This window comes from Epinephelus lanceolatus, chromosome 11 (genome assembly GCF_041903045.1).
Source record: "Epinephelus lanceolatus isolate andai-2023 chromosome 11, ASM4190304v1, whole genome shotgun sequence".
Lineage (NCBI taxonomy): Eukaryota > Metazoa > Chordata > Actinopteri > Perciformes > Serranidae > Epinephelus > Epinephelus lanceolatus.
The window spans coordinates 12520710-12543427 of record NC_135744.1 but is presented as its reverse complement, the minus strand read 5'-3'; the positions used below and the strand labels follow the sequence as shown (position 1 = coordinate 12543427).

General features: G+C 42.6%; 2 protein-coding genes across 2 annotated transcripts; both read left to right on the top strand.

The window, feature by feature from the left end:
* Positions 1 to 1237: 1237 nt before the first annotated feature.
* smg8 (SMG8 nonsense mediated mRNA decay factor) lies at positions 1238 to 6997 on the top strand. The gene is made up of 5 exons (XM_033644815.2): positions 1238 to 1905; positions 3063 to 3960; positions 4250 to 4395; positions 4510 to 5394; positions 6447 to 6997. Exons 1-5 carry the CDS (start codon positions 1282 to 1284, stop codon positions 6657 to 6659), a joined length of 2766 nt encoding a protein of 921 aa, XP_033500706.1. The 5' UTR covers positions 1238 to 1281; the 3' UTR covers positions 6660 to 6997.
* A 7320-nt stretch (positions 6998 to 14317) lies between these two features.
* kcnj15 (potassium inwardly rectifying channel subfamily J member 15) lies at positions 14318 to 18477 on the top strand. The gene is made up of 2 exons (XM_033639765.2): positions 14318 to 14458; positions 17259 to 18477. The coding sequence occupies exon 2, from the start codon at positions 17317 to 17319 to the stop codon at positions 18337 to 18339; it is 1023 nt and encodes a 340-aa protein (XP_033495656.1). The 5' UTR covers positions 14318 to 14458; positions 17259 to 17316; the 3' UTR covers positions 18340 to 18477.
* The last annotated feature ends 4241 nt before the right edge of the window (positions 18478 to 22718 follow it).

Sequence of the window (22718 nt, the reverse complement as noted above, 5' to 3'; positions counted from 1 at the left end):
CTCTGGCTATCCAGCAACCACTACCACCAGTTTCTCCTCCATTGTTTACCAACTGTAAACTTTTTGTCGTGACCCCCACAGAAGACCCACCTCTCAAATCATCAGACTGGACAATGGGGAAAAAAAGATGACAAAAAGAGATGATGTGGGGCCCTTTTCCACTCTGAGTTTTTTCAACTCAAGGAGTTCAAAGAGCTTCGGCAAAAATGCCAGGCGCCTAGAGCGCAGAAATCCGGAGTGCAAAAACAGCGAGCAAAACGCTTCATTCTCATTAGAAACAATTACAAAAATCTGCTTCCAGTTCCTAAAACACTTTCTGTATGATCAGGGCCTAAGAGCTGTTGCAACCGTCCCCAGTCTCCCATAATAGGCCGCTCTAGGCCCACAACCTGCCCCAGTCACCATCCAGGGCGAGGAGGTGGAGATGGTGGACTCAAAGCACAGATGCCCTCTTCAGGAGAGGACAGAGCAGGACATTCTTCCTGAGGAGACTCAGATCGTTTGGTGTCTGTAGTGAGCTCCTCAAGACCTTCTACCAGTCTATGGTTGCCAGTGCACTCTTCTTTGCTGTAGTGTGCTGGTGAGGTGGAGTTAAGACTGGTGAGGCCAACAGGCTCGACAAGCTTGTGAGGAAAGCCCACTCTGGACAAAATCTGTGCAACCCAGTGGATCATCTCACCCAGGTGCAGGACTGAACGATTCAGACGCTCCTTTGTGCCCACCGCCATCAGACTGTACTACAGTGGTTTGGCTGAAGCTACATCCAGCTCAGAATTGACTCATTTTGCATCTGGTCAATATGACACTTTGTTTTATTCAACACTTTGTCTGCCATTTTTAGTCACTTTATTCATCTTTATGTAGCAATTTTATCTTATTTTATCTTTTTATTTTTTTAATTTCTCTTTCATCTTTATTCTATTTGATGTTTTTTTTTGTCTTGTGCTGCTGCGACATTTGAATTTCCCCTCTGGGGGATCAATAAAGTATATCTTATCTTATCTTATCTTATCTTATCTTAAAACACTCCACTACAGGTAAAAGTCCTGCATTCAAAAACCTAAAGGAATCCTGTAATTAAGTATTTCTACAGTTTGCTGTTGCTACATTTATGTAGTTAATTATTTATTCACTGAAGTGGCCTAAATATATTTTTTTCTATCAATTGATGAACTAGGAAAACACGCGGAACGATAAAGTAACTGTTGCATCTACTCGGGCATTTTGGTTGAGGAACCCGGAAGTGTGTGCGTCATTGTTTTCATTCCCCCGCTGTCCAAGATGAAGGAAGCGAACATGGCTCTCCCTGTGAGCATGGAGGCTTTGCTTCAGGCGGACCTCCAGGAGGACGCTGCATACCGGGACGACGGCCTGTGTGTGGTCGGTATCTTCGGTAAGAGCAACATGCAGCCGGGCCCGCTGAAGGAGTCCATCATCAACAGTCTGGCGGACAAACACATCTTCTCTCTGTTCGGCGGACCGGAGGACGGCGGCACCGCGGACAGCCACATCCAGGCTTTCTACAACCAAGAGAGCCGGGTGCTGTACCTGCTGCTGTCCTCTGTCTGCGACAGCCGGCAGCTGCTGCGGGCCTGCGAGTCTCTGAGTGCCGGTACCGGACACTCCGACGCCCACGAAGTGTGGAAGGGCCTGGACAGACAGCACTGCCTCCACCTGCTCTACATGTTCTCCGTGTGTCACGTCCTCCTGCTCGTCCACCCCAACCAGACCTTCGATGTGACCTACGACCGGCTGTTCAGAGCTTTGGACGCGCTGCGGCAGAAGGTGCTGCCCTTGATCCGGGCCGCCATCAAAGACAGTCCGGTGTCCAAAGAGTGGAAGGTGAACTGTCGGCCCTGTCCGCCCCGGCTGCTCTTCGTCTTCCAGATGAACGGCTGCCTGAAGGTCCGAGTAGACTTCATAAAGTCCTCTTTACAAGCAGGTGTATGGGGGTCGAGTTGTCTCAGTATCATCTGTGTGAACACATAAACAATCTGTGTGTTAATGTGTAATCTGTAAATATAAAACACCTTCCACAAATACAGAAGAAAAGGGAATAAAATATTTTACAAATATAGCCTAAGTTGGATCCACAAAAACAAAACATATTCCTGAATACATTTACTTAATTTAGAAATTAACAAAAAACATTTGTGAATATGTTTCAAACCTTTACGACTCCAGTTTTTAGTGAAAACTAAATGGAGGTTCCAGTTTTTATTTGTGGATCTCATTTTTGTGCATGTTGTAAACATATTGAAAAAACCTGTGCCAGAGGTCGTGACCCCCCAACAGGATGAGCAGTTACAGAAATGAATGAATAGAATAAGATAAAATAAAATTTTATGCCTCAGATTTGCATTTTAAACACACAAAGTCTTTTAATTGATTTATTTATTTTTTGGAATTCATGTATGTGCAGATGTAGTTTATGTTAGAAAAATATTTTTTGTGAGTTTACAAATCTTTTTTTTTTTTATTTGTTGAAAGTGTTTTATATTTACAGATTACACATTTACACACAGGTTGTGGATCTCCTCACACAAATAATATTGGCACAACTCTGTCTCCAAAATGCTCTTAAAAAAATGTAAATTTATAATGGGAATACAGACCAAACGATGAATAAGTGGATCAAAAAACTATCAGCAGATTAATCGACAATAAAAATAATTGTTTGTTACAGCCCTGTGGGGTCGTTGGATGGATTCTGCTTGTTGTGTGACATTGTAGTGAAAATTGAAAATAATATAACGATGAAGGATAAAAGAGAGACCAAGCTGACAGGTGAGACTTTGTGAGGCCCTGAACATAATTTGGCGCTTCCATCTTTTCTTGTGACATTTTAGGAAATACGTTTTTTTGCTTTCTTGCTGAGAGTTGAGTGAGAAGGTCGAAGGAATAGGACAGATAGGAGAGTCCTCATATCTGTCTGCAGGAAAGTGAACAAGAACACCTCCCAAAATAATTTAAGATATCACTTAAACTGCATTAAAGTCTCGTGAGCTTTAAAAAGTTTCATGTGAGTGTAACTGACACCTCATTTGTTTGTTGTTCCAAAGATCTCTGCAAATGGCTCCGAGTCTGGAGGAAACCCTGACAAACCCAAAAAGCACTCCCCCAGGCGGAGGCTGCAGCACGCTCTGGAAGACCAGATTTATCGAATCTTCCGTAAGAGCAGAGTCCTGACCAACCAGAGCAGCAACTGCTTGTTCACTGTTCCCGCCAACCAAGCATTTGTGTACGTGATACCAGCAGTGGACGACGACCCTGTGGGGGCTTTGCTCGGTCAGCTGCGGTCCAACTGCATCTTGTGTGAGCAGGACTCCACCGTGGTGGTGTCAGGACCGAGGCGTTATCAACAGATGCGGCGCTCAGCTCGGCAGTCTGGCGGAGACTCAACCGGTGTGTCGATGGGTGGTCAGCTGGTGGACTGCAGCCTGAAGGAGTTTCTCTGGCAGCATGTCGAGCTGGTGCTGACCAAGAAAGGCTTTGATGACAGTGTCGGCCGCAACCCACAGCCTTCACACTTTGAGCTGCCGACCTACTCCAAATGGGTCCAGGTCGCCTCCAGACTCCACCAAGTCCTAATTAGCAACACAGAAGAAGAAACAGCCGAGCTGGCCACCAAAGTGCAAGGTCAGCTGAAGGTTTTGGAGGGTTTTCTCGATGCTGACACAAAGTTCTCTGAGAACAGGTGCCAGAAAGCTTTGCCACTGGCTCACAGCGCTTACCAGTCCAACCTTCCCCATAATTACACCACCACAGTGCACAAAAACCAGCTGGCACAGGCTCTGCGGGTGTACAGCCAGCACGCCAGAGGCGTGGCTTTCCAGCGCTACGCTCTGCAGCTTCATGAGGACTGCTATAAGTTCTGGAGCAATGGCCACCAGCTGTGTGAGGAGCGAAGCCTGACTGACCAACACTGTGTTCACAAGTTCCACCTGCTGCCTCAGCCAGGTCAGCACCTTAAAGCTTGTTTTTCCTTTGCTGCCGGGCATCAAGGCTAATTAGGTGGTGTTGAATCTGATATACAGGGTGTATAATACAGTAACGTTTTTGGCTGTGGGAGACAAAAGCATGATGGTTAACCGAAGGTGTAACAGAGTTCTAGCAGCTAAACAATCAGTTCTGAATGTGTTCATTAACATGTATGTTTCTGTGTTGGTCTATATTTGTGTTAATGCAAAAGGAGTCAGGATATAGAACATTAACACAGACACATGACATCTGACATTAATATCTGCAGGAGAGAAGCCCGACATGGACCGCAACCCACCCATCCTAAACCACAACAGCAGGGGGCGCTCCACCAGCTCCTGTAACTGTGGCAGGAAACAGGCTCCTCGTGAGGATCCGTTTGACATCCAGGCTGCCAACTATGATTTCTACCAGGTCAGAGTCACACAGCAGAGCAGCTTCTTTTCACTGAGACACATATTTATCATCACATTTCCACAGATATTAGCTTTGACTCACATGTTCGATGACGCTGTTCTCCCTGAATAGATGCTGGAGGAGAAATGCTGTGGGAAGCTGGAGAGGATTGAGTTTCCAGTGTTCCAACCCAGCACTCCTGACCCGGCTCCAGCCTGCAACCAAGCTCAGCGACTCCCAAGTGACGCCTCAGGGTCTGTTGACGCAGAGAGGCTGAAGGAGCCAAGCACTGCTCAGAGCCACACACCTGGAGACACCAGCCTCAGCCTGGCTCTCAGTCTGGGCCAGTCCACAGACAGCCTGGGGCCCTACGGGGACGGAGATGGCACCGAAACCCAGGTTCAGCAAAAGAGGCCGAGCCTTGTTGACCGGCAGCCCTCCACTGTGGAGTACCTCCCAGGTATGATGCACTCTGGCTGCCCCAAGGGCCTGCTACCTAAGTTCTCCAGCTGGTCACTGGTCAAACTGGGCCCAGCCAAGTCATACAACTGCCACACTGGTCTGGAGCAGCCAGGCTTCCTCCCCGGCTCCTCCTTCCTCTTGCCGTGGGACTTGGTGATTCGCTCCCGGTCGGAGGAGGACACAGGACTGACGGAGCCCTTGGATGGAGGCACCTCCTCGTGGCCAGCTCCCAACAAGACCCTGGTGGGAAAGCGAGGGAGTACCGGAGGGCTCGGGCGGAGTCGCAGGAGGGACGACATGGCTCGGATCTTCGTGGGGTTTGAGTATGAAGACAGCAGAGGAAGACGCTTCATCAGCTGTGGGCCGGATAAGATAGTGAAGGTGCTGGGACCTGGGGGCGCCAAAGATCCTGCCACCAGGGTGCTAAACACAGACATGCCGCTTTACATCCCATCCCCATCACAAGGACGCGGCCTGAAGCCTCACTTCGCCCAGCTGGCTCGCCTTTTTGTTGTGGTGCCTGACGCCCCGCTGGAGGTGACCCTCAACCCACAGGTAAATCACTTCAATGACTCCCTTGTAAAGGAAGCTGCTGCAGAACAATACTGTACATAACCTTTAACAAAACGACCAGACAATAATGAGCATGTGACACTAAACTTCATATCAACCAAATGACACAGTCCTAGAGCGAGAAGGCAGCCAGTGGAGACCCTGCAGTAAACTGCTCATATGTTTCAGGCAGCATCATATCTGATATCTATTGCAGAGGTTTGGCAAATGGATGAAATATATTTCTGTATATTTCTGTATCATGATGTTGTTGAATATTACTTCTGGCCTAAATGATTCACATATCAGATTCACAGAGTTTCAGTAGGCTTCAGTAACTGTTTTACCTACACATAGGTTTTCTTTTCTAGTTGGCTATTGGAAAAAAACCCACAACGTCAATTCTGTATTGCAGTGAACTGATGCGTTTCCATCGGTAAACCGAGCACACCACTTACAGCGTGACAAACAAATCTTAAGTGCCACAGCGGTCAAAAACCCTTTGCCCTTCTGACACCACACCTGACAGCAACAGTGACCTTCTGACCTACATTCTTGAGCCCAAGACACCAGCACAGAGACACCCAGTGTACACATGGTGAATAATAATTAATGTCTGCTCAGTAAGAAAGTATTTTCCTCCCACAATATTTTTAGATTCAGTTTGAATTAAACTTTCCGATCATATTCTTTATCTCCGATGATGAACGTCCGTAAGTCCGACAAAGAAATAATAGAAAAAGATGCTTCTTATAACTCTTCACTGAGAATCATGACGTGTTTAAGGTTTGTTAAGTATCACAATAATCCAGTGATAGTTGTCTTTACGTCCATGTGTACATTAATAACAGTAAATATAACCTGAATGAACGGGGCTCAAGATGTAGCCCACAGCTGACTTGCTGTCTCCATGGCAACTATATACTTCCTGGTTTGGGCAGTGTCAGACTTTGAAAACCCCGGCTGATCGTTCAGATGTCTGGTTGCAAAATATTAATTCAACATTAAGTTTTATTGAGATGTGAGAATGTTTTTTTTTACCGCTGTGTTTTCAGGTGCAGCCCGGCCCTCCTCCCTGTCCAGTTTTCCATCCAGAACAGACGGACTTACTGTTGCCGCCTGATGGTCTTTGGGTTCTGCGGTTCCCTTATTCCTACTCGACAGACCGCGGCCCCTGTTACCCCCCCAAAGAAAACCAACCGCTCAACAACTACAAGGTGCTGCGAGGCATCCTGAAGGCCACTACTGCTAACCCTCCACCACAGTGAACTTCAGCTCTTTACAGTGAGAGGGACTTCTTACTTATTTACACCTCCTGATACTGAGAACATTTCTGTCACTCAGCCAGTGACCCTTGGACCTTTTTGCACTTTATCAGGTCAACGTCTGTTGAAAACTACTGGCTGGATTTCCTTTAAATGTGCTCTGGATCCCCACATGTTGTATCCCACTGATTCTGATGACCTTTTTTTGTTAGAGCATAATTAAAAAAACATAGCTCAACATTTTCATGCTCCCAGAGAAAAGACACATTCTGTAGTGTCATCCAGACTTTAAACTTTACATTTTTCGTTCTAACAACAATAAAATCATCAGTATGGCATTCTAGCACTTTTTGGGTATTGTCCGGTGACATGCACATTGGGTTGGATGGTTGAACAGCTTGAACATTTTGTAACTTTAAGCATCTTACATCGTGGTCTTGGAAAACTCAGTTCACCCTGTTCACACTCAAACACCAAGCCAGAGCTGTAAGATTTACACACTCTGGAAAAGCTCCATGTTGGGGGGGAGAAAAACAGCACTTCGTCTGGACGAAGGGCTGAAACAGAGAGGAAAGATTTGCGTTTACAGATTTAACCAGCTTGATGTGGACGTTCTGTAGCACAGTGATACTCAACTTAAGTTAACATTTTCGGTGTAGTACCTTTGGAACCAACAGTAACCCTTCAGACAAAGTACCTAGACCCTCGGTCTGTTTAGTGTTTCCACCACAGACAGTCCTCTTAAATGTGGGCGGGGTTGTTGTCACTCACTGCTCTGTCCAGCACTCGCTGTATTTCCTCATCAGCGGTGACACAGATGGAAGTCTGCACCTGGTTTATCGTCCACAGAACGAGGCTGCACGCTGAGATTTTCAGAACAAAATAGAACAGGCTGCAGTGAGAGTCTCTCTCCATGGGATACTTAAAAATAGCAGCTTTGTGCATTTAGTCCTTCTCAGGCAAGCTAAGTGGTTTAGTGTTGCCGTAGCTCGACACTCTGTGAGGCTTTTTTTTCTCCGAGTGAGGATTATATATATATGCTGTTCACAAAACACGACCGAAATTAATATATATAAACGCTTGAAGATCAACTCATTACTAAAAGTGTCTGTCATATAAAAACTAAAGTGATGGTCAAAGTTGTCACAGTGAAATTAAAGGTGTGCTGATGGATTCACATCATCACCTCATGCATTGAGTAACACTACAAGTTAACATTCCACCTTAAAAGTTGCCGGCAGTCGGCCCAGTGAATGAAGTTATTTTTTCTCAGACTCCAGCTGCTGTGAGAGGCAGCAAAACATCCTTTCATTTTATAGTTACAGTTTACTAATAAAACTCTCCACAGTATGAACAGTGGTTACATGAGCCTCAAAACCAGACACAACTCAGCCCTGAGCAGAGTGACCATCCTCTACTGACCAATCAGACTGCAGTGTTCACAGCTCCACCTTTTAGTACCAGATCTGTGTGCTAAGTACCCCAACAGAGGGGGGACCAAACATGGGGACGATAAGGAACGGTTCTGTTGGTACCATCCACAACTTTTTACTGTGGAAACAGAAAAAATGTACCGAACTGAACCGTACCGTACTGCTTGGTGGAAATGGGGCTTTAGAACCCACGGGCCAAATCTGGCCCCCAATAGGGTGCCAGGTGGCCCCGCAGCTATTTTCTAATTCTCAATGAAAATAAATTGATTCACACTGAGTATTCCTTTATACTTTGAATGTAAGTAAGGTGCCAAAGTGCATAAAGAGCATCAAAACAGAGCTTGGTGAAAAAGTTCAAAAAGAAGATACCCTGGACTCCCCAGACAAAAGTACAGGCTTAAGGCCCTGACACACCAAACTGACGTTTGACTGTTGGTCAATGTCTGGCCGTCAGTGAGCATCTGTAGCACTACTTTTTACTGTGTGCCCTGCACCATTGGCACTATTTGGCCCTTGTCTGGGTTTTTTTCCAGCTGATTCGGCATGTTGAATCAGTGTTGGATACGGCAGAGCCCGTCAGTGAATGAAATCACTCTGATTGTCAGTTCAGCTCAGTGCACGAGAAGATAAATAGAAGTGAGGAAAGTAAACAAAGAGCTAAAGTCAAGAAGCAGTGACATCGAGACAAACTTCTACCTAAGGTCAGATTATTTTTCTTTATCCATTGAGCTCTTTAGCAGTCTAACCATTACAGTCGGCACCAGTTGGCCCTTGATGGCTTTACAACATGTTGAATCAGCATCGGAGACAATGTTGTTGGAATCTGTTGGTAAGAGAGGTCCAGGGCTGACACAAATGCTTCTGGGCTTTGATTGTTGTCATGGTAATCAATGTCAAAATCAGTATTCAAATGCTTTTTTAATACAATATACATCACCCCAAAAATTCCATAAAGAAAGAGAGTTATCCAACATTATTCATTAGGCATCAACATTATTATTATTTTTTTGTACTTATTCTCAGACAAGGACGTCAAACCTGAAGTGACTCCAGCTCACTTTCCTCGACTCTCAGTCACCAGTAGCCCAGCATCACTTAATCTGGGACAGTTTGACCACACAACACAGGCTTTGTTTTTCTGTAAATAAGATTAATATGAATTACTCTGTCAGATATTATTATCATGTAGATGCAAATACTAAAGTGAACAAAAATCCTGTTAGTTTTACTTTGAGAAGCATTACTTATGTTTTCCTATCTGTTACTTGGGTGTTTGAACCGTATGTGTTTTACATTTTGTCCACTAGATGGTGCTGGACTCCATCTTGTTTAAACCACCTCATTATTCAACCAGTCACTTAAATCACCTTTCTTCATCATTCTCGTGCTCGGTTAGAACTTCAGCAGGTCGTCTTCATCGTGTCTACATGACTTAATGCATTGAGTTGCTGACATGTGATTGGCTGATTAGCTATTTGTGTTAAGGAGCAGTTGAACCTTACAAAGTGGCCAGTGTATGTACGTTGCCACTGTTATCCTACTCTATGATCTTTCTGTATTAGACGACATCAAGATTCAGAGTGTATTTTGTTGTATGAATAAGGAACCAGTAAAATACTCACAGGTTTGTGATGGTACTTAGAGTGACAGTGAAAGAAAATAAGTCTATGGGAAACAATGGAGGGGCGGCACGGTGGTGTGGTGGTTAGCACTGTCGCCTCACAGCAAGAGGGTTCCTGGTTCGATCCCGGGTGTGGGAGCCCCCCTGTGCGGAGTTTGCAATTTCTCCCCGTCTCAGCGTGGGTTCTCTCCGGGCACTCCCACAGTCCAAAGACATGCAGTTTGGGGATTAGGTTAACTGATGACTCTAAATTGTCCGTAGGTGTGAATGGTTGTTTGTCTCTATGTGTCAGCCCTGCGATAGTCTGGCTGTCCAGGGTGTACCCTGCCTCTCGCCCAATGTCAGCTGGGATAGGCTCCAGCCCCCCCGCGACCCTCAAGAGGATGAAGCGCTTAGAAGATAGATGGATGGAAACAATGGAGGTGCAACTGGGTAACTCAGTGTTTGTTGATCCAGGCGCTTCGGTTGGTTCGGCAGGATGACGCATAAACTAATTGTCTTGACTGTTGTGTTAAAACGAAATAAAAATCCCCAAATAAACAGGCCTTTACAAAGACAAAGTTAAAATTAACGAGATATTAAATGATTTCACAAACAAACTGTTAAAGACTGTGACCCCGTGGCATCCTCCACGCTCCACACACTTCAGCACACCTGCCTTCAATAAAAGGCTCCTGAGATGCCAGGTCAGATGGTGCGTTAAAGTGACTCAAACAATATTAGAAAACTGGAAGGGCTCACTAGAAGTGACTCTAACACCCAGACTCCAGTTTATTCCCCATTGCTGCACCCTGTAGTATTTACACAACTGCTTTATGTCTCCTTTTTTCATACCAGTTTGTTCCTGCGTTGTTCCCCACAGTCTTGTTTTCTTCCACTGCTCCTACATTTAAGTGTTTTATTGGTGCATGATTCACACAATGAAATCACACTGTGCGATCGTTGTACTGCTGAGAACAGAGAGATCAATGTGTACCAACAAGGAAATCAATTAGTGATCTTGTACCTTGGTAACACACACACACACACACACACACACACACACAGAGTCTTCAGGAATGTGGGTAATAACAATGAGGTTAATAACAAAGCTCAGACGTGCTATTCAAGGTCATAAAGTTTAACAATCTCTGGTTAAGATTTAAAGAAACATTCAGTGTTTACTGTACTGCAGTGTTTCAAGCACCCTGAACACTGCACAATATATTGGGTAGGAAAAAAGAAACCTGTATATTATATTCAAAGTGCTGCGTCATCAGTCTCAACAACCTAATTAAAACACGCAAAAGCTACATCTCAGATGTTTAACATCAGTCACTAAATCGTGGCAAACTGATTTTTTGTCATCATGAGCCAAACCAAAAAATCAAAATACACGTCCAATATATTTTTTCCAAGTATGGTTTCTGTCATTTTAGGTAGTTCTAATCACACTGATGTTTGTTCAAGTGTTTGTTTTTCTGGTAAGTGTGGTTTTAATTAGTTATTTGATGCTATAAAAAGGAAGATTTCAGTCATGATTGACAGCTGTGTGGGTTAATAGGTGCACTCACTATCAGTGGTAGCTGCTCGCAATTGGTCCGACAGGTGTATGGGAGGCAACTTGATAGTGGCTGAGATTGCTAGTACGCAGACTCTGGCTCCAAATGACATCACCAGCCCAAGATGGCAATGCCCGTATCTGGAACATTGTGGCTTCACTTTTGTACAGTAGGAGGAAGTGAAGATGTGTTGTCCATTATTTACAGTCTGTGTTTACATAAGAGTGACAAGAGTGAAGGTGAAGAGTCGGTTACAGTTCCAACACTGAAAGGCGCTGAAGTGCAAGCCATAGACTGACAAAAGTACAAAACCCAAAACCAGTGAAGTTGGCACGTTGTGTAAACCGTAAATAAAAACAGAATACAATGATTTGCAAATCCTTTTCAACCTATATTCAATTGAATACACTGCAAAGACAAGTTACTTAATGTTCGAACAGGTAAACTTTGTAATTTTTTGCAAATATTAGCTCATTTGGAATTTGATGCCTGCAACATGTTTCAAAAAAGCTGGCACAAGTGGCAAAAAAGACTGAGAAAGTTGAGGAATGCTCATCAAACACTTATTTGGAACATCCCACAGGTGAACGGGCTAATTGGGAACAGGTGGGTACCATGATTGGGTATAAAAGCAGCTTCCCTGAAATGCTCAGTCATTCACAAACAAGGATGGGGCGAGGGTCACCACTTAGTGAACAAATGCGTGAGCTGATTGTCGAACAGTTTAAGAACAACATTCCTCAACGAGCTATTGCAAGAAATTTAGGGATTTCATCATCTACGGTCCGTAATATCGTCAAAAGGTTCAGAGAATCTGGAGAAATCACTGCACGTAAGCGACAAGGCCGAAAACCAACATTGAATGCCCGTGACCTTCGATCCCTCAGGCGGTACTGCATCAAAAACCGACATCAGTGTGTAAAGGACATCACCACATGGGCTCAGGAACACTTCAGAAAACCACTGTCAGTAACTACAGTTCGTCGCTACATCTGCAAGTGCAAGTTAAAACTCTACAATGCAAAGCGAAAGCCATTCATCAACAGCACCCAGAAACGCCGCCGGCTTCGCTGGGCCCGAGCTCATCTAAGATGGACTGATGCAAAGTGGAAAAGTGTTCTGTGGTCTGACGAGTCCACATTTCAAATTGTTTTTGGAAACTGTGGACGTCGTGTCCTCCGGACCAAAGAGGAAAAGAACCATCCGGACTGTTATAGGCGCAAAGTTCAAAAGCCAGCATCTGTGATGGTATGGGGGTGTATTAGTGCCCAAGGCATGGGCAACTTACACATATGTGAAGGCACCATTAATGCTGAAAGGTACATACAGGTTTTGGAGCAACATATGTTGCCATCCAAGCAACGTCTTTTTCATGGACGCCCCTGCTTATTTCAGCAAGACAATGCCAAGCCACATTCTGCACGTGTTACAACAGCATGGCTCCATGGCTCCATAGTAAAAGAGTGCGGGTACTAGACTGGCCTGCCTGTAGTCCAGACCTGTCTCCCATTGAAAATGTGTGGCGCATTATGAAGCGTAAAATACGACAACGGAGACCCCGGACTGTTGAACAACTTAAGCTGTACATCAAGCAAGAATGGGAAAGAGTTCCACCTGAAAAGCTTCAAAAATTGGTCTCCTCAGTTCCCAAACGTTTACTGAGTGTCGTTAAAAGGAAAGGCGATGTAACACAGTGGTAAAAAGGCCCCTGTGCCAACTTTTTTGCAATGTGTTGCTGCCTTTAAATTCTAAGTTAATGATTATTTGCAAAAAAAAAAAAAAAGTTTCTCAGTTTGAACATTAAACATCTTGTCTTTGCAGTGTATTCAATTGAATATAAGTTGAAAAGGATTTGTAAATCATTGTATTCTGTTTTTATCTACGATTTACATAATGTGCCAACTTCACTGGTTTTGGGTTTTGTATAATCCTGACATATTCTCCCGAAAGTCACATGACTTTGAAAATACTGCTCATACTTGTTGAAATTGTACAACATTAGAGAGTGCCAAAATGATCACAGTATCCTGAAACCCCCTCAGTCCGCTAAGGGTTAATGACGCTCACCTGGGGGCACTCGTTAGCCTGTTCCAGTGTGTGTTCACTGAATGCTAGGAAGGACTCTTGCCTTGCCTCTGTAGGATCCTTCCTTGGAAGGACCCATCCTAACAAGGAAGGATCCTTGACTCTGAGAAACACCAAGAGTCTGTGCAGTAGTGATCTCTGTGGTTTCTATTTCCCACTCATACACCCATCCAACTAACTGCGAGCAATGCCAGCGAGCACGATTGGCACACACAGCTGTCAGCCACGATGTCAGTCCCCCTTTTTATAGCAGCAAATAACTAATTCAAACTAAACGTATATGAAAAATGAACACTAGGACAAAATCAGCGTGATAGAAACTACCTAAGATAACGGAAAAAATCTTTGGGAAGAATTTACTTGACGTGTACTTTGAGTTTTTAGTTTGGTCCATGCCCCATCTGCGAATGTGGAGGGGGTGGGGTTTATGACCTGTACTGCAGCCAGCCACCAGGGGGCGATCCAGATGTTTTGGCTTCACTTTTGGGGAGCTGTCATGTCGTCCATCTTTATATACAGTCTATAATTTAAACTGAAAATTCAGCACCTCCATATTTTTTATTACCGCACCAACTTCTGTGACTCTTTCACTTTAATTTCAGCTGCGAGTATACGCATATTTTTCAATTTATCTTGTCCTGGTTTTCATTACAGCGTCAGCCAGTTTTAATTGGTGTGTTTAATTTTGTTTACTGACACTAACACTGTGTCAGCAGCTCACACTGCCCTTCAGAGAGTGCCCTTCTGTGAATCTGGGTGTGTGTGTGTGTGTGTGTGTGTGTGTGTGTGTGTGTGTGTAAAGCAACAACAACCACAAAAGGATCACTACAAACTTCCAGTGTTGTGGGTCGCTGCTCCCACCTGTGGACAGGTACAGAGGGAGGCGGGGAATAAAAGCCAACCCACATGCAGATCAGAGTTTACAGCTCGTCTTTTGTCTCTCATCTCTGCTCAACCCTGAATACGACTGTGCCAAAGTTCAGCGCTCACAACTCGGGACAATAGACGGAAAGAAGACACTGAACTAGATGTTCTCCTGCAGCTTCATTTTACAGACTGTCTGTGACACACCTGAGACAGGTGAAGGCAAACACCTGAGACTGTTCAACAAGGCAGTGGGATGTGAGTATAATACACACTGTCAGATTTATCAAGAAATTAATGATCATTGAGAGTTAAAGTGTTCTCGGCTCCTGCAATGGTTTACTACAAGGTTAACTTTCAACTTCTTGTCACAGTGAGATCTGACGGTGATTTGTAACAACAGTTTGTCACGCAGTGTGTTTAACTATATTATATTATATACTATATTATTATATTTAATGTTGTAAAAGATTTCATTCATGAAATGTGTGGCTTATATTTTTATGGACTTTATTTGTTTCTGTGTGAAATCCTCTGCTGAACTTTTGTCCCCTTCACAGGACAAACCTGGATCAACTTAAAGGAACAGACCAAAGTTTTTTCATCATTTTGGCCACACAACTGTAATAAAGTACAATTTTAAGGTGCTGGTGTTTTACTGAAGTGTTTCCATTTTGTGAGAGTTTAAAATACATTTAAGGTATTTGACTTTAGTATTTCTCACTGACAAATATGAGTTTCAAAGCTTTATTAGCTTTCATTAACTATACGATTCATTCTTTTTAGTAAGACTCACCTATGATCAATTAGTTGGATGAGGCTCTAGTTTATTAACATTGCTCTATAACACTATTAAATGACCCAGTTTTCACAATCTTTATATTCGACCAGTGTTTGAGGAAATATTCAGATCCTTTACTTAACTAAAAGTACTAATACAACACTGTTAAAATACTCTTTTACAAGTAAAAGTCCTGCACCAAAAACGTTAAGTGAAAAGTTTAATCAGGGAAATCTACTTTAAGTATTAGAGATTATTATTATTATTTAGACATGAATGTAAAAACAGGATTTTACTGTTGTAGTTGGTTGAGGTGGAGCTCATTTTTTTTAACTATTAATGGATGATTACTTTTCAACAGCCTACTCTACAATACTGATTTATTGTTCGGTTGTAAAAATAGTGAGAAACTGTATCACCCAGAGCTCAACATGACAATTTCACAGTGTTTGTTTTATCGGAATAACACTTCTGACCTCAGCATTATTACAAATAGATGAAAATAATTAAAAAGGAAACATGAAATATTATTTTGGCCCCTCATGCATGAAAATTAAACAATTGTCAGTATTGCCAATAATTTTCTGTCAATAAACCTTTCAATTAATCAACAACTCGTTTCAGCTCCACTTCTATAAACTCTTGGCGTTTATTAATCTGTAACAAAGCATCATATTTTATAACCTCTTTCGTTTTTTCCCTGTTAATGTTTTTTTTGGGGGGAGTTTTTCCTTATCCACTGTGAGGGTTCAAAGACAGAGGGATGTCGTATGCTGTAAAGCCTCTGAGGCAAATTGTGATTTGTGATATTGGGCTTTATAAATAAAATTGAGTTGAACTGAAAAGAAACTGAAGCTGTCAGATAAATGTAGTGGAGTAAAAAGTACATTATTTCCCTCTGATATGTCATGGGGTAGCAGCATGAAATTGAAATACTTCAGTACAAGTACCTTCAAATTGTACTTAACGTGGAAACTTTTCCCCTGAGAATTTCAAAGTGGTATTACTGTTTGCGTCGCTGTTGCAAAGACAACCTTATCATTTGTGGTTTCCTCGGAGCTAAGCAACTAGGACAGTTTCTATAGTTACTTTGGTCCTTTTCCTTTCCCCTAAGCATCTTTGTTACTTACGACAAAATAGGGGAGGAAGGGGGGAAGAAGAGATGGACAGACGGGCGAATGTAGGAATGGGAGGAAAGGAAAACTGGATTGTGTTCTTTAAATCCTTTAAATTGTGAAGTTAGTGTAATGTACGCTCCATTTTTAAGGTGGTGTACATGTTACGTGATAATTATGTACAGAAAATATCAGATACTTTTTAAGACTCTGACTCATGTAATATTCTAAAAGGTGACTTAAACTTCAACCAGAGTCATTTTCTGGTGTGAAATCTGTACTTCCACGAAGTATGGCTTTCAGGTACTTCATCCACCTCAAGCACCAGGCGAGCAGTTTTGTTGTTCCAGTGTCCACCATTTCCACAACTGGATATAGCAAGTCCAAAAACTTCTATTAATACTCTTTGGTTGCTGGGGATAGCTACTGATAGCTACTGATAGCTACTGGGGACAAATTAGTGTTTCTTAGGATAGCAAAGGAATGACCCACCCTACTTGTTCTCTGGTTGGCTAGTACTCGTTGCCTTTGCTGGTTGGGTTGGTTAGGTTCACGCAAGAGGAGTGAGATTGGTGACACATGAAAATAGATCCATCTGTTTAAAACACTGTAAATGTCACTGCCCTCATACTTCCAAGCATTGTTTTGTTGGCATAGATACAACCAACAGATGTCACTGGAGGGTGGAGTCAAAAGTTTCACACAACAACAAATGAGGTGATGGTGGAGGAGACTGTAATAATGTACTTTTAAAAGGAGGCAGTCTTGTAGATGGCGGTGGTCTGGAGGGAATTCTTTTCCCTATATTATGGAGTCGTTCCATCATGCCATTATTTGAAGTTCTCTGTCGTCTCCTACAGTCATATCTCACTTGAACTATGCCACACAGCCTCCACCATCCCTGGTGGTACTGCTCCATTTCATCTGTATCCGTAAGCTTTCAGAAAACATGCACAAATATGGATGAAATAAACGCAGAGTTCGGACAGACGGCTGTGTCTGTCATCATATCTAATGTTGAGCATAAATGAGCTCTTACAGGGAACCAGTATAACCAAGAACAAAGCTTGTTTATGTCCCCTTTAAGTTCATCTTTTAAGTAAATGTACTTTGTGACATTCCATCACTGTTCTAATCACATATGTTTTTGGTCTTTTGTCAGTCCTTCCGTTGGCGATGCCATACTGAGACCTCAGAAGTTATTATCAGTTTTAACCAACATGGCGACCAGGAAGTCCGACGTCCAGCGAAGGATTGTGTCCAAGGACGGCCACAACAATGTGCGGATCGACAACGTGGAGGGCATGGTGAAGCTGTACCTGCATGACATCTGGACCACCGTGGTGGACATGAAGTGGCGCTACAAACTCACCCTGTTCGCCTCCACCTTTGTCATGACATGGTTCATCTTCGGGGTCCTTTTCTACTTCATCGGCATGGGCAACGGAGACTTTGAGGCTGATCTGGCCAACAACCACACATCCTGTGTGATGAACGTGGAGACCCTCACCGGTGCCTTCCTCTTCTCTCTGGAGTCGCAGACCACCATTGGTTACGGTTTTCGTTACATCTCGGAGGAATGCCCTCTGGCTATCTTCACTCTGGTGGCTCAGCTCGTCATCACCGGCCTGGCTGAGATTTTCGTCACCGGCGCCTTTCTGGCCAAATTGGCTCGCCCCAAGAAACGAGCAGAGACCATCAAGTTCAGCCAGTCGGCGGTGATCTGCCGGCGCCAGGGAAAGCTGTGTCTGATGGTGAGAGTGGCGAACATGAGGAAGAGCCTTCTGATCCAGTGCCAGCTGACAGGAAAGCTCCTCCACTCCAACGTGACGGAGGAAGGCGAGAAGACGCAAATCCACCAGAGCCCTGTGAACTTCAACATAGACTCCAGTGGAGAGTGTCCTTTCCTCATCCTCCCACTCACCTTCTATCACGTCCTGGACGAGCACAGCCCGCTAGCAGGACTCAACGCTGTAAACCTGCACAGCCGTGATTTTGAGCTGCTGGTGACCCTCAACGCCACCATGGAGTCAACGGCCGCCACGTGCCAGAGCCGCACCTCCTACATCCCTCAGGAGATCCTCTGGGGTTACGAGTTCAAGCCGGTGCTGTTCAGCACCACAGGCGGCCGCTACGTGGCAGATTTCAACTTTTTTGACAAGGTGCAAATGAGCAATGATGCAGCCTTCATCAGTAACAACACAGAGAAGCTCAAACTGGAGGAGGACTATAAGAAAGAGTAGAGGTTACGTACGTTATCATCGCTACTGTTTAATGTAACGATATTGTAGAAGCAGAATAGAGATTTACGGCGCATTTTCACCTACTTCCAAGGTGCAGTCTGAAGAGCAGCACTTGTAACTGAATTATTAGACCAAAGCATTTTGGCTTGTGGCCTTCACCAGATCATCATACTACATGTACATACAGCATTTGAATAGGGGAGGTCCGGGGCAGAGACTTCGATTGAACTGAACCAAACAGGGCAGGTGTGAAATCAGTTGTAGTCTTGAGATGAATAATTCACATTTTAGTCAATTTAATCCTTCATAATTTTAGTTGACGAAAAATTAAAAAATGTTTGTCAAATTTTGGTGATTATGTTTTCTATGTTTGTTTGTTTTTTAACTAATCCAGTGAGGCTAATTCTTGTATCAGATTTTAGAATTAAAGTGACAGGTTGAATAAAAATTTCATTTAGACCATTTTTTTCTGATGGAAGTTTTTTCACTTCTGACAGAACTGTACGCTCACACGTTCCCTCTGTGACTGGTCCGTGTGCTAAGCTAAGCTAACACATTTTGTCTGACTCTGGGAGTGAATGAGCATTTTTCCCCCAAATATCAAGACTGTTCCTTTCAATATACAGATGTTTCTGTCACAACATCAGCATCAGCGTCTTGTGTGAGTGCATGCATCGTTACTGAATGTGTTTGCTTTATTAAAAGAGATCTGACTGTACGTGACGTGACTCCTGTGAACGACTGTAAACGCTGTTTGTTATGTTACCAGGATGGACAAATACGTAGATTGTGATGGTATAATAATACAACAAGTAGAGTCATAAAGAAGATGATATGATGTCGACTTTAGAGCCTTTTTTTTTGGTAAATAAAGTTTTCTTTATTGAGTAAAACAGAAAATCTCCCAGTGCCTGAGGTGGAGTCTAAGTAAGAATATTTACCCTTCAGTCCACTTCACGTCATCACACTTTAGTACAAAAAAAAAAAAAAAACAGAAAACCCATTGCCTTTAAAAAGGTGAGTAAATATAACTCTTAGAGCTGTCAAAATAATGTGTTAATTGTGATTAATTAATCAAAACACAACACTGATTAATGGCCTTCCTTGGTGCCCTTTGACCCGGTGTGTCACTGAACGCCACAGTCGTATGATGGAGGCAGATGTGACGGCGCTGCTCGGCCCCTTGAATGGGGCACAGTTCTCTGCAGTTTCTGCAGTAAGGAATTTTCGTACCATCAGAGAACTCAAAATGGACTGCAGACCAGTGTGGGTGGTCGAAGTCAGGGGGATAATTGTGTCAAAAAATCCAGCTGCTTTACTATGACACGTCTGCCAAAATTCATTTGAATTGAAATTTTAAAATACTTTCACAGCAAAAATTGATGTGTGCAGTTACTTTCGATAAGTTAATCGCAGAGCATGTAATTAATTAAATTATTTTTTTAATCACTTGACAGCCCCAATAACTATTAAACTTATACTTAATATCAAACTGTTAAGTTAACTTAAAATTCAGTTGTATTTACTTATTTTTTGAAGTTGTTGCAATTTAAAAATGACAAGTGAAATTAATGTTAGCAACATCAGTAAACCAAGGCAGTCTTTTTCTCTGTAGCTCACTACATTCAGCTTTAGTTACTTTGCGGATTCAGATTATTAATACAAAATATAGATAACTAATAAAATATGATATATTATTACAGGTTCAGCCCCCAGCTGTGGAGAGAGTAATAAAAACTAGCCGTAACACTTTACTTGAAGGTATCTACATAAGGGTGACATGACGCTGTCATAACTATGACATGACACTGTCATGAACATTATGTACATGTCATAAACGTCTATGACTGCTGTCATTAAGTGTCATTCGTTTTTTGTAATGACAAGTTGACATTGTTTGGGTTGTCTTGATTATGACAACTTGACATTAACATAAAGACATCTTCAGTTAATGCCATCCTGGTTAATGTAAAGTTGTCATTATGAGGACATCCCAAACAAATTTAATGTCAACTTGTCATGACAAAGACAACTTCTGGTAATGTCACTTTAATTAATGTCAAGTTGTCATAATCAAGACAACCCGAACAATGTCAAGTTGTCATTACAATAACCAAATGACATTTAATGACAGCAGTCATAAACGTTTATGACATGTACATAATGTTCATGACAGGTTCATGACAGGGTTGTGTCACTCTTATGTAGATACCTTCAAGTGAAGTGTTAACAAACTAGCTTCACCATCACCAGCTGTAACGGTGAAGTGATGAACACATTAATGCATCAACAATATATATCATTCTTACATGTATAGTAGTATTTTTACGCTGTGGTATTACTACTGTTACTGAAGTAAAAGACCTCAATACTTCCATTTCATACTGGGTCAGACTCCAGTCACCAGTAAAGGAATAACTGGTCATAGAGAATGGATTTAAAGATGAATGGAGCCGTTTGAAGGACAGAACAGGTTCAGCCAGCAGCTCCACGGTCTCAGGTTGTCTTAAGTGTCTGTTGTGGCAACACTGTTGGTGACTGTGTCTGGTGAAAACAGGCTTTGAAGCCAAAACACAGCTGATGGTTACCTGTTAGAGACCGAGAGATCGCGTTTGGATCAACAGAACTTTATTTAAAAACCACTCAGCAGGGAAATATATCTGAATGTTGCAGTCCTGATGTGACAACATGATATATACTCCAAATAGATAAATGGAGATGATCATCATTGAGTTATAAATTTTATTGTTTAAATATGAAAATACTTTTACCTCACCACTGCCTTCAACAAACTGACAAACTGCTGACTTTACAACAAGCCTGCCATCAGGGGGGTCGAAGGGTATAGATGAGCGCAGCCCAGGGCCAAGCAGATCAAATAAATAAACCTGATGTATCGGGCTCAGTTTTAAAGCTACAGTTAAGACACAGGTATCATGTTAAACTAAAGGACCTAAGGTTTCCATTGGTACCAGCCATGTTATGCTGTCTTGTCAGAAAGGGGACAAGTAACGCTGTAAAGTTATGCTAAATTTGACAAGGGAAAAAGGAATATTGCTGTTTTTCAGAATGGTGTATTTACTGTAGATATGTGTCTGCATACTGTGGTCCTTAAGCGGTCTTTACGTTTTTTAAACTGGGTTCAGCTGGAAAACTGAGAGTTGAAAATCATACACTCTGCACACAATTTGACCAATGTTTGATTAAAGTAGCCTCAAGACTGAATGAATAAATGAAGAAAAATAATTATTTGCTCACTCCTGATTTGATCTCATGATTTAACACCTTGCAGTACTTTCCTAAATCAGTGTTTGATTTTAATTTTAATTGGAGGGCCTTTTCTTCGCCCAGGACACACGTAACTACCTCTGCTTTTCAAAATAGAACACCAAGGTTTTGACAATAGATGCACAGAACATGTGGAAATATGATAATATGATAAACTGTATTATGTTTGCAGGAAATATAAACATGTATAGGGATCTCACAGGGGCCCACTGTTGAAATGTTGGCCCCCTGCCTGTATCTCCTGATGGCTGGCCTGTTTTACATGTAAGGAGGAACATTTTGACATTTAATGAAAAAGAAATCGAGCCGTGAATTCTTAAATCTCAAAAGTCACCGCTGCACAGTGTTTCTTTTTCTTTCTACAGTTTGTCAAAGAGCATTCTCGGAACCCATAGGCTGTATTCTGCGTCTGACTTCCGGCAGACGAATTTCTGTTTTTGACTTCCGTTTATATATAAGTAAATATGCTGAACCACTGCGATGGATTCAGAGTTTGCAGTGACGCCAACTGTGTTCAATTTTCAATTTAAATTGAAAATTGTGTTCCACGTCCTTAGTTCACTGCATGAACCGTTTAACCTGGCAACAACTGCAGTCGGCTCAAACGTGATTGGTCAATATCACGCGGACTACAAACAGCCTACAACCAGAAACCAGGGCTCTTCCGCTCTTCTTCCGGAGGCAAGATCTCCAGGGTTTGCCTACAGACTCTACATTCACTGAATGTAGAGTCTGTAGAGACTAGTTAAAGAGTGACAATACAGCACAGACCAGCAGGAGCATCAACATAATTTTAGGTCAAATAAATGCAAATTATATATATTCATTCTGCATAATATGCAGCCTAATTTAAGTATATTTTTATGGCAATACTTTTGTACTTTCATTTAAGCAAGAGTTTGAATCATACAGTCTATGGTTTGAATGCAGGACTTTTTTTTGTGACACAGTGTTTTTACCCTGTGGTGTAACTATTTTTATGTAAGTACAACATCTGGGTACTTCTTCCACACTGACTATATAATAATAATAATTTAATCATTTTATTTTATTCTATTAATTTTATTTCTTGGATTTCAACACTAAAACTA

Bases quoted from the DNA above. Each gene is read 5' to 3' on its own strand.
- smg8 (XM_033644815.2), top strand. From the start codon at position 1,282: ATGAAGGAAGCGAACATGGCTCTCCCTGTGAGCATGGAGGCTTTGCTT. The intron at 1,906-3,062 runs GTCCGAGTAGAC...GTTGTTCCAAAG, and splicing joins AGATGAACGGCTGCCTGAAG to ATCTCTGCAAATGGCTCCGA. The intron at 5,395-6,446 runs GTAAATCACTTC...CTGTGTTTTCAG, and splicing joins AGGTGACCCTCAACCCACAG to GTGCAGCCCGGCCCTCCTCC.
- kcnj15 (XM_033639765.2), top strand. From the start codon at position 17,317: ATGGCGACCAGGAAGTCCGACGTCCAGCGAAGGATTGTGTCCAAGGAC.